Raw genomic sequence first — 12028 nt, 5'->3', positions numbered from 1 at the left:
AAAACCCACCCTGTGAAGGCAGACCGAGAATTCAGAGCAGGTGGCGTATATAAGCACTCTGGATAATTAAGCTGAGAGGGAAAGTCAAGAATTGCAACAATGTTCACACAAATGATGTGCTCTCAAGGCATAAGATGCAATAAGGGCTTTAGCCAGTCTCTAAGGCCCCAAGAACGTACCAAGAGGGCAAGGGCTCTCATAGTGCTCGATTTAAGTTTTTAGGCAGTTTGACAGGGTAGAACCAGACGTCGAGATGCAAAGGTGGTAAGTTGCATCTTTGTCGAATTGTTTTGAAGCGGTGTCCCTTGAGATTCGAAGGCGCCGGCGAGTGATGCAGGTTGATGGGTCACCGGGAGTGGTCTATCGAGCATGGTATAAAACAACGAGTACCCCTGGTTCAGTTTGATGAGTGACGCGATAATCGAGCAGCTCGAGTCGAGATGTGATGCAAAGTCCTGGCAGTTTGATGCTTGGTTCGATGACAAAGCAAAGTCATCTGCACAGTGCACTGGTGCTTGAGCCAGACAGGTGATATGCCTCTGCTGGGGTGATGCAGTGTCAAACCGGTTCAATGATAGCAAGAGGCGAGTGTCAAAGGCAGCACTGTGGGTCCCAGTGATTCGGACCGTTGAGCTCACTGAGTTCAAGTTGCTTTGAGCAGTAAACGCAGGAGACCTGGCTGCTTTAGCTTCTCTGGATGCTGTGAGGCCCTCTCAAGGGTGTTATAAGACCAGGTGAGTCCTGTCCAGTCTTTGCTTTTTCAGCCTAAAGAATTTTGCTGGAAAAGAGGCAGGTCTTGGTCCTGCGTAAAGTCACTCCCAATGTGCCCTGTAGATGGGCAAGGAGCAGAGCTTTTCTCTGCATTGGTGAACCTTTCTTCTCCTCTGGCAGAGTGCTTTCAAAAGGACTTCTTTCAAAAAAGGAGTGGGGAACCCCCTCTTTTATAGGCAAAAGGTAAGAGGGAGTTGCATGCAAGAACTCCCGTTTTAAGCATTCAAATCCCTATCCTGGAGACAGTGGGCGCATGCCTTCTGACGTCATACATAGCGTGCATTGCTCAGCATGACGTGGAGGGGATACGAAGGAGAGGGAAGCCCACAGAAAAGTAAAATGGTGCAACCCTTCCTCAAGCCCACGTGTGCACTCCAGCTGCCCTAACTTCACCATTTCCCAGACCTCAGTCTAAAAGGATGTCTCTTGTGCGACCCCCCCCGGACCCCCCCCCCCCCCGGTATGAGGAAGGCCCGTCATATAGAAGGGCCTCTCTTTCAAACTAGGCTCCCAGGAGATCTTCAGGTGAGAACTAGCAGGCCTGGCAGGGAGGTGTTACCCTTCCTCCCAGAGAGTCAACAGAGGCAGCCACCCTGCCTTTTATCTCAGTCCCTGCAATGCAACCAGTCAGGCTGCCTGGACTCTACATAGCCTCTCATAGCTGGTCTGAGCTCAGAGGGTTGACAAAGCTATGAATCCAATTTGGGATACCTGTCTTTCATAATCATCTTCCTATTAGTCAGCATAGTGAAACCAGCATGGCTTCTTCTCATAGTTTAACCTGCCTCCAGGCTGAGAGGGCCCTGATTCTCAGATTTGACATCTGAGGTGCAGAATGTAAAGCAAACTCTGCCGGCACGAGCCTTGTGCCCTACTAGCCTCTATGAGGGCCAACGTGACATTTAACCTGCTCTGTGCCACTGGCGAGCGGGTGCTGCAGCTCTGTCAGAAGAATGGAACTGCGGGGCACATGTGTGAACACTATGCTTTTGGCATGGAGTTTTATGAAAAGGCGGTCAATCTTAATAAAAAATGTTAAAAGCCAGGGAAGTTACAGCTGGCATACAGCTGACGAAGGGAAGGTACAGCAGGTGATGCAGAAAACGTACTGCAGGTGATGCAGCGGAGGTACAGCAGGTGAGGCAGCAAAGGTATAGCAGGTGATGTGGTCGAAGTTACAGCAGGTATACAGGGAAGGTACAGCAGGTGATGCAGAAAAGGTATGACAGGTGTACAGGGACAGTACAGCAGGTGACGCAGAGAAGGTACCGCAGATGACGTAGAGAAGGTACAGCAGATGTCTCAGCGATGGTACAGCAGATGATGCAGCAAAGGTACGGCAAGTGACGCAGCAGAGGTACGGCAGGTGTGGCAGGGAAGGTACAACAGGTGATGCAGGGAAGGTACAGCAAGTAATGCTGGGAAACTACAGCAGGTGATGCAGTGGAGGTACAGCGGTGATGCAGCGGAGGTACAACAGCTGATGCAGGAACGGTACAGCAGATGACACAGCGAAGGTATAGCAGGTGGCGAATCAAAGGTATGGCAGGTGATGCAGCAAAGGTGCACATCAAAGGTACAGCAGGTGACACAGGGAAGGTACAGCAGATGATGCAGCAAAGGTATGGCAAATGATGCAGAAAAGGTGTGGCAGGTGATGCAGGGAATGTACAGCAGGTGATACAGCGAAGGTACATAAAGTGATGCAGTGAAGGAATAGCAGGTGAGGCAGGGAAGGTAAAACAGGTGACGCAGGAAAGGTACAGCAGGTGATGCAACACAGGTACAGCAGGTGATGCAGGGAAGGTACATCAGGTGACGCAGGAAAGGTACAGCAGGTGATGCAACAAAGGTACAGCAGGTGATGCAGGGAAGGTACAACAGGTGACGCAGGAAAGGTCCAGCATATGATGGAGTTACCTTACAGCATATGATGCAGTGAAGATACAGCTGGTGATGCGGGAAGGTACAACAGGTGACGCAAGGAAGGTAAAGCAGGTGATGCAGCAAACATTCATCAGGTGATGCAGAAAAGGTACATTAGGTGATGCAGCAAAGGTACATCAGGTGATGCAGCAAAGGTACAGCTGGTGATGTGGTGAAGTTACAGCAGGTAAACAGGGAAGGTACAGCGGGTGATGCAGCGTAGGTACAGCAGGTGATGTAGCGTAGGTACATCAGATTATAAAGGAAAGGTACAGCAGGTGATGCTGGGAAATTGCAGCACGTATACAGTAAATGTACAGCAGATAATACAGCAGAGGTACAGCAAGTGATGCAGCAAAGGTGCAGCAGGTGATGCAAGGAATGTACAACAGGTGATGCAGGGAATGTACAGCAAGTTATGCAGCAAATGTACAGCAGGTGATGCAACAGAGGTACAGCAGCTGAGGCAGCAAAGCTACAGCAGGTGATGTGGGCGAAGTTACAGCAGGTATACAAAGAAGGTACAGCAGGCGACTCTGTCAATGTAAACCAGATGATGCCGGGTAAGGTACCACAGGCGATGCACGGATGGTACAGCAGGTGATGCAGCGAAGTTACAGCAGGTGATGCAGTGGATGTATGGCAGGTGTACAGGGACAAAATCTGCAGGTGGTGTAGCCAAGGTACAGCAGATGACGCAGGGAAGGTACAGCAGGTGATGCAGAGAAGCTACAGCAGGTGATGCAGCTAAGTTACAGCAAGTGATGCAGTGGAGATACAGCCGGTGTTGCTGCAGAGGCACAGCAGCTAATGCAGCAAAGGTACGGCAGGTGACGCAGCAAAGGTATGGCAGGTGACACAACAAAGGTACAGCAGGTGGCACAGCAAAGGTATGGCAGGTGCCGCAGCAAATGTACACACATAGGTACAGCAGGTGACACAGGGAAAGTACAACAGGTGATGTAGAGCAGGTACAGCTGGGGATGCAGGGAACGTACAGCAGGTGAAGCAGCAAATGTATGGCAATTGACCTAGTGGTATAAAGGGATGGTACAGAAGGTAATACAGGGAAGGTACAGCAGGTGATGCAGCAAAGGTAGAGTTGGGGATGTAGCAAAGTTACAGTAGGTATACAGGAAGGTACAGCAGATAATCCAGAGAAGGTACGGCAGGTGATGCAGCAAAGGCACAGCAGGTAATGCAGGGAAGGTACAACAGATGATGCAGGCAATGTACAGCAGGTGATACAGGGAAGGTACAGCAAGTGACGCAGGAAAGACACAGCAGGTGATGCAGCAAAGGTACAGCAGGTGATGCAGCAAAGGTACAGCAGGTAAAGCAGGGAAGGTACAGCAGGTGATGCAGCAAAGGAACAGCAGTTGACCTAGTGGTATAAAGGGATGGTACAGAAGGTAATACAGGGAAGGTACAGCAGGTGATGCAGCAAAGGTAGAGCTGGGGATGTAGCAAAGTTACAGTAGGTATATAGGAAGGTACAGCAGATAATCCAGAGAAGGTACGGCAGGTGATGCAGCAAAGGCACAGCAGGTAATGCATGGAAGGTACAACAGGTGATGCAGGGAAGGTACAGAAGGCAATGCAGCAAACATACAGCAGGTGATGCAGCAAAGGTACAGCAAGCGATGCAGCAAAGGTACAGCAGGTGATGTGGCAAAGTTACAGCAAGTATACAGGAAGGGTACAGCAGGTGATGCTGGCAAGGTACATCAGGTGAAGCAGGGAAGGTACAGTAGGTGATGCAAAGAAGGTACAACAGGTGATGTGGTGAAGTTACAGCAGGTATACCAGGACAATACAGTAGGTGATGCAGCAAAGGTAGAGCAGGGGATGCTGGGAAGGTGCAGCAGGTGAGGCAGCAAAGGTACAGTAGGTGGTGCAAAGAAGGTACAACAGGTGATGCAGGTAAGGTACAGCAGGTGATGTAGTGAAGATACAGCAGATTATGCAGGGAAGGTACAGTAGGTGATGATGGGAAGGTACAGCAGGTGACTTCTTTGTGGATAAAATTAGTAAAATTGAAGAAGATTTTATTGGGGCTGACAAGGGGTGCCAACCTTTCATCAAGTGGGCCCCCAGCCTATTAGCCCTTTGGTGGGCAACATCTTTACATCTTTTGTTCATGTCAATCAATCATATCGTTTGGATACTATGGATAAACGTCATCCCTCTTGGTCTGTTCATGACCCCTGACCTGCAACAATTCTAAAGGCTTCTACGGGGGGGTGATTGTGCAAGAGCTCTGTCCGATAATCAATAGCTCTTTTGACCCAGGCACATTGCTGAAAAGCCCACGTTGGATCCTTCCTTTTGTCCCATCTCCCCACTCCCCTATGTTGGTACATGAATGGAAACATTAGCCGCAGAGCATTTGCAAGCCCATGCTGGAACATAGGTGTGGTTGCATGCCTCTCGGGTGGGTTTCAGACATGCTGTAGCAGAGTCGGCGGCGGTTGCTGCAATGGATGATCTGAGATGGGTGGTGACAGCACAGCTGCAGGGATCCAATGCTTATTGATACGGTTGACCACACCATTCTCCTGTCCCGGGTCAGCAGCTATGGTTGAGAGACAGAACCCTGGACTGGCTTACCTCCTTTTTCTCAGACAGATCGAAGTCAGGGGTCTCCACCCACCCCCCTTTTGAATCAGCGACCTGTGGTCTCCCTCAGGGATCCTCATTGAGGCCCCTCTAATTCAGTCTCTACATGAGAGCCTTAGCACATCTTATCAGATCAGGGGTGCCCGGATTTATGTTTATGCAGATGACACACAAATGGAAGGATAAATCACCCGTTATTAAAGTGCAAAGAAAGGACACCAAGAGTGCCAGCTTTTATTCTTTTAGAGCATTTAAAACCTGCAAAATGGACCAAATCGTGGTCTCCTGTCACGTGAGTCAAGGATGAAAATAGAGTTTGAACTTGGAGTCCCAGAACAACGATAGTGAGTGCTCTCACTCCCCCGTATTCTAAAGACAAGGATACTTTGCAAGGCCAAGTTCAAATACAATCTTCATGGCAGAAGGCTTTGGTGATCAGAGATGCTGGGATAATTGGGTGGGGAGGTAGAGTCATGCCCCATCTCCTTGCACCTGGGTCTGGGCTTACGTGCTGCTAATTGAACCAAACGTTTCAGACCTGGCATAAGCGTGCCAACCAATTGTAGTAGTCCATATAACGAAGGACCTTATAGTTTGAAGAGCAATGAGAAACTGTGTATCTAATGTTTCTGAAGATTATATGTTTTAGAGGTAGGCATGTTATGTCCACCTGATAGTGGACAGCCAATCAAATCCTAGCCCTTATAGACAAGTATACTTAGATGTTCCTCTTAGCCAATCCCGACCCTTGAATGGTGCTTCATTATTGCCACGTAGGTTGACATCACCTCTGAAGTATTTTTGATATAAAAGACTATGTTTATGAAAAGATTGCTGAGAGAAACTGAGCGCACTTCCTTTGATGTTCGTTGTAAACTCCCTGTTTAGATAATTGTTAATAAAACAGTAGATTGCCATCTTCCTGAGTTGCTTTGGTTATTAGGACTCAGAATTATTCTGTATGATCCCATCCGTTACATATGCACGTTCCTAAAGGGCTCTAAGCTCAGCACATATACAAGTGATAAACCCAAACAGAGACACTCATAGGTGCCCCCATGCATACACCCATTTATGCAACCGCACATATACAAGTTATAAACCGAAGCAGAGACACTCATGGGTCCCCGCATGCATACACCCACTTATGCAACCACCCATATACAAGTGATAAACCCAGAGACACTCAAAAGTGCCACCATGCATTCATCCACTTATGCAACCGCACAAATACAAGTGATGAACGTAGAGACACTCAAAAGTGCCACCATGCATACATCCACTTATGCAACCAAGTGATGAACCTAGAGACACTCAAAAGTTCCCCCATGCATAGATCCACTTATGCAACCACACATATACAAGTGATAAACCCAGAGACACTCAAAAGTGCCACCATGCATACATCCACTTATGCAACCGCACAAATACAAGTGATGAACGTAGAGACACTCAAAAGTGCCACCATGCATACATCCACTTATGCAACCAAGTGATGAACCTAGAGACACTCAAAAGTTCCCCAATGCATAGATCCACTTATGCAACCACACATATACAAGTGATAAACCCAGAGACACTCAAAAGTGCACTCATGCATACATCCACTTATGCAACCACACATATACAAGTGATAAACCCAGAGACACTCAAAAGTTCCCCCATGCATACATCCACTTATGCAACCGCACAAATACAAGTGATGAACGTAGAGACACTCAAAAGTGCCACCATGCATAGATCCTCTTATGCAACCACACATATACAAGTGATAAACCCAGAAACACTCAAAAGAGCACTCATGCATACATCCACTTATGCAACCGCACATATACAAGTGATAAACCCAGAGACACTCAAAAGTGCACTCATGCATACATCCACTTATGCAACCACACATATACAAGTGATAAACCCAGAGACACTCAAAAGTTCACCCATGCATACATCCACTTATGCAACCACACATATACAAGTGATGAACCTAGAGACACTCAAAAGTTCACCCATGCATACATCCACTTATGCAACCGCACATATAAGTTATAAACCGAATCAGAGACACTCATGGGTGCCCGCATGCATAGCCCACTTATGCAACCACCCATATACAAGTGATAAACCCAGAGACACTCAAAAGTTCCCCATGCATAGATCCACTTATGCAACCGCACATATACAAGTGATGAACGTAGAGACACTCAAAAGTGCCGCATGCATACATCCTCTTATGCAACCGCACATATACAAGGGATAAACCCAGAGACACTTAAAAGTGATACCATTTTTCACTCACACTCCCCACACACCATCAAGAAAGGCATTTTTAAAATGCACAATACATACAATTAAAAAAAGCCAAATATTGCCATTACTTTTTAATTAGAATGCAAGTGCATGCTTGCTCCTGGAGGGGGGGGGCATGATATGATATGATGGGTTATTTATAACGTGCTTAATACCTAGAGGTTTATAAGGGCGGACCCGGGGATCGAACCTGTGGTGCTCCGTGTCCTCACGTTGCCCCTGAGCTATCCTCCTGAGACATGCGTGGCTGAAGGATGGAAATACTTCGCATATTACAGGAGTACCATTGCTCATTGCGAAAACACTGAAGCTGTATGCGGAGTATCTCCTGGACATTTGATGCCACCTCCTGGCACAGGCTGTGCGACTTCCTGGGCCCTTGATGGCAATCGACGTACTCTAACAGCAGCGCCTTTATATCATTGCAAGAAATGACCCATAAAGCGAGTCCAACCCTATTCCTCTGGGTACTTTTGGAAATACCACACAACAGAGGCCAGTCCACCCCTGCCAAGTGGGCAGGGGACTACCAGGAAATCTCCAGAGTTCCCAATATGCCAGTCCACCCCTGCCAAGGGTGCAGAGTCCTACCGGGAAATCTCCAGAGTTCCCAATATGCCAGTCCACCCCTGCCAAGGGTGCAGAGGCCTACAGGGAAATCTCCAGAGTTCCCTAAAGGCCAGTCCATCCCTGCCCAGAGTGCATGGGCCTAGCGTGAAATCTCCAGAGTTCCCTAAAGGCCAGTCCACCCATGCACAGGTTGCAGAGGTCCAATTTCAAGAGTTCCCCATAGACCAGTCAACCCTGCTCGGGGTGCAGAGGTCCACCAGGAAATCTCCAGAGTTCGCCAAAGGCCAGTCCACCCTGTTTGTGACCTATCTGCTTGGCACATTGTGTGAGTACCTGAACATACCATGACACTGCCGAGCAAATTATGGGAGTACTTGGAATCTGATGGCAATCTGAGGGCACCACCTGGGCTTCTGATGCCAGCAGCTGGTCCCATGATGGCAGCATGGCCCGTGCGCGGCGGGTGCACCCGGGTGTGAGATGGCTTGAGCTGGGTACAAGGCCCACCTGTTAGTTTATGGTCATATGAGGGCACTCCGTGTTGCAGGAGTTTGCCTACCCTACATTCCTATTCACTCCCCCACTGTGCCACTCCCTGGTAGTCTTCCTTACACTCCTCTCCTCCAGGGCTTCACCCCCGTGCTGCTCCCGCTGGGTTTCCCCTATAGCCTTTCCCTTTGCACATCTTACCCTGAGCCCCAAGAGGGAGAAGCGTGCCACTCTGCAACCGCAAAAAGCATTGCCCAGTGTGTGTTTAGTACTGGACGTGGCACCGCCTTTACCAATCCAGTTCTGTGGCTGCGCCGCTGTAGGCTTGCCCTGCAATGAAATCTAGTGCCTGGAGGCCGCTTGGGTTGTTATCGCTGATACAGATCTACAAACGCGTGTGGGCATCCATTGCACGTGCACCCGGTGCTCTCTGCCTGCCACCGCCCCAGTCCTGCCAGGGCGTGACTAGAGAGGCCCATTGGCAGCCACGGGCGGGGGCACCAGCTCATCCCGACCCCGCGTAGGCTACCTCTGGATGAATGAAGGTGTGCCCCCACTCGGGGGCATAATTCTTTCTATTATTTGCCCTCATTTGCAGGACAGGGCCTGCAGCCAATTGGTGCCCGTCTCGGGGGATGGGGAGGGCACACCCTTACACGGTGAGCGAACCTGGGCTGTGTAGTTACGGAACAGAGCCATGGCCCCCCATCAGAGGGGGCCACCACACGGAGCTGGCGGGCTCCCTGCTGTCCGCATCTGCCCCAGGCTTTCTGCCCACACACACACTGTAGGGTGCCAGGGTGCTTGTGGTGACAGGCCCGCAGGTGTGCATAGCGGTACCATGATCCCACCCTGCGCTTCCAGCACTTACTGGGCGCATCACGTGACCAAACACCACGAGTACCCCTCGAGCCCACCCCACATAGATAATTGAGTTTGAAGTGACATCTGTGTGTGTATATATATATATATATATATTATACATTCTTCATAACTGACATGTGGCAGGCACCCATCCATGCGATGGCAATCCTCAGCTCCCCTCCTATTCTCCGTCCTTGCCCCGTTCTTCCCTTTCCTTCCACAGGTGGCCGCCTGGGTCCCCTGGCTGGGGCACAGTATGCTACTCCGGAGCCCGGCTCTCAGCGCCTAGAAGCCCCTTCATAGCACACCTTGGCTTACAGCATCATTCACAGACCCGAGCGCATCACCCGTAAAGTAGCCCCAGGGGCAACAAGCAGCGGGCCCAGGGAGGAGGGGGGGGGCAAAGCCCGGGTTACTTTGAGATTCGCCCCTGGGCCAGGCAGAGAAATGCGCTCCTGGGCCAATTCCCGGCCATTTGGCCTGGAACTATCCTGCGCGTGCCCTGCTCGCTCCCGCTGCTATTACGTCATTTTCACGTGTTGTTGCCTTTGACCCAGTTGTCATATTTAGCGCCCAGTTCCGATTCAGGGCTGGGCACCCCAACATGGACCCCAGGAAGGCGCCGAGTGAGAACCACATGCGCCCTGTAAGCGCCGGCACCAGATCACACAGTGCGCCAAAGCCCAACCTAAGCAAAGCCTGGGGCGTCTCTGCCCAAGAACGGGGTGCGGGGTTAGGGGAGGCGGAAGGAAAGGGATTAGGTGAGTGGGAGAGGAGCAGCAAACCAGGGTACCCACACACGGGAGCCCCATCGGGTATGGGGTCACCAGGAGTCCAGCATTACACCCAGTCCTGGGCGTCTAGTGTCCGCCACACTGCGGAGCTTGGGAGGGGGAGGGTGGGGGGGGGGGGTCGGGGGGTGTCCCTGACTAAGACACCCCCGCCCCCATACACACACATGCCCGTTTAATGTTAAGAACGTGTGACCCAAAGCAGACTTCCCCAAACCCTGCGTGTTCATGTCTGTGAAATGCCGTCTGTTATTTGAAGTTGGTACCCACTGGTTCTCTGGGGCATCCCGAGTTTGGCCACGTCACTGTTGCAGTCCACAGGGACAGGCACCCCACATATTAATGTTTACAAAATGACCAAACCACAGCCTGGAGCCTGGAACTCTAACACGCAACTGCACATGCGAGTCAGAATGATGAAATGCTGCTCTGTGCTCGCGAGAAAAGGCTGCGCTTTGAAGGCAACATTCGTGGAAACAGCAGGAACCCTGGGCCTCTTTTTCCTAATATCGGCTTTCTTCCAACATGTGGAGCCGGGGGCGGGTGGGGTGTTGGGGTGCGGAGGGGGGAGCTATTTGGCACTGCTGTCGAGAGAAGACATACATTACAATCCTAGTAACTTTTCATTTAAGTTGCACAGGTGTGAGGTGGGGCTCGCAGTGACCCATGGGGTCACCCTGGCCCCTATTCCTTGCCCTTACCTGGGAGAGCTCTCGGTTCATTTTGGCCACGTGCGCATCCATCCTCTGGCAGATGCTGGCGGTTGCTGCTGTGCTGTTGGTGCTGTCACTCGGTGTGGTGTGGTGTGGAGCTGCACCTGACCCGCTGCGCTGCCTGTGTTTGAGCCCTGACTCCACGCAGGGGTATTTAAAGTTCACTCGGTGCCCAGGCAGCCCTCCCCGCCCTGCGGCCTAGGGGCGTTGTCATCACATGGGCCCCCACCCCCTCTCCACCTTCACCCACTGTCACGCGAGGCACACATGCTTCCATCCACACACAGTACACAGCAGGGTGGGGGCGCGGGGGGACGGGGGGGTGGGGCGGCCTGCCTGTCATCCCTCGCACACACAGGGAAACATGTGGCGCGCAGTCGTGCTCCCGGGACGGGTGAAGTGCAGCCCTTCCACTGCTGCTGTAACGTTTCGTGTTGTGTAGGTCCATTGTGTTGCTTTCTGGAGTATTTCAGAAATGAACGTGCGGTCGCATTTTCACTTTTGATGACTTGCCAATACACAGTTCAATAGGCGACAGGCAGAAATGGCGAACGGATTAATTCTACACGCGCAAGCGCGGTCGCAGGGCCAATGTTAACTTTTCTGGGTCACACAACATCCCTGTTCAGCTCAGTACACCCCCCCCCACCACCACCCTCCTTCCATGTTCCCTATGCAGTAGTGGGTGTCATGGGTGTCACGGAGGACAGTTCTGACAGGGCCTGGGTTGTGGGGGTCAGGGGACATGTTCTTGAGTTTTCGAGGACGCCCAGAAACATGCCAGGCTGTGGAGGAAGGCCTGGCAGCCGTATTAATGACAATGTATGCCCGGGTGCCAACACCTACATGGGGGCGGGGGGGGGGCATATGGCACAGACATTAATGGCATGTGACATCCCGGGACATGTCATCACTCATGGGGTGTGCCACTCCAGGAAGTAACCTCACTCGCTAGGCCTCCTTAATGCACTGAAGCTA

At 51.0% G+C, this 12028-nt stretch overlaps 1 protein-coding gene across 2 annotated transcripts in view; it reads right to left on the bottom strand.

Annotated features, from left to right (window-relative positions):
- Window positions 1-11191, bottom strand: part of PAH (phenylalanine hydroxylase) — a 418172-nt gene extending 406981 nt beyond the window's left edge. For both annotated transcript variants that reach the window (XM_069629925.1, XM_069629926.1), the window contains exon 1: window positions 11039-11191. In XM_069629925.1, the coding sequence (XP_069486026.1) occupies window positions 11039-11080 (42 nt within the window). In that variant the 5' untranslated portion in view covers window positions 11081-11191. The remainder of the gene's footprint in view (window positions 1-11038) is intronic.
- Window positions 11192-12028: the final 837 nt, after the last annotated feature.

Source organism: Ambystoma mexicanum, chromosome 12 (assembly GCF_040938575.1).
Source record: "Ambystoma mexicanum isolate Mex_15411 chromosome 12, UKY_AmexF1_1, whole genome shotgun sequence".
In the NCBI taxonomy this organism is placed as follows: Eukaryota; Metazoa; Chordata; class Amphibia; order Caudata; family Ambystomatidae; genus Ambystoma; species Ambystoma mexicanum.
This window is presented reverse-complemented; position numbering and strand designations above follow the sequence as displayed.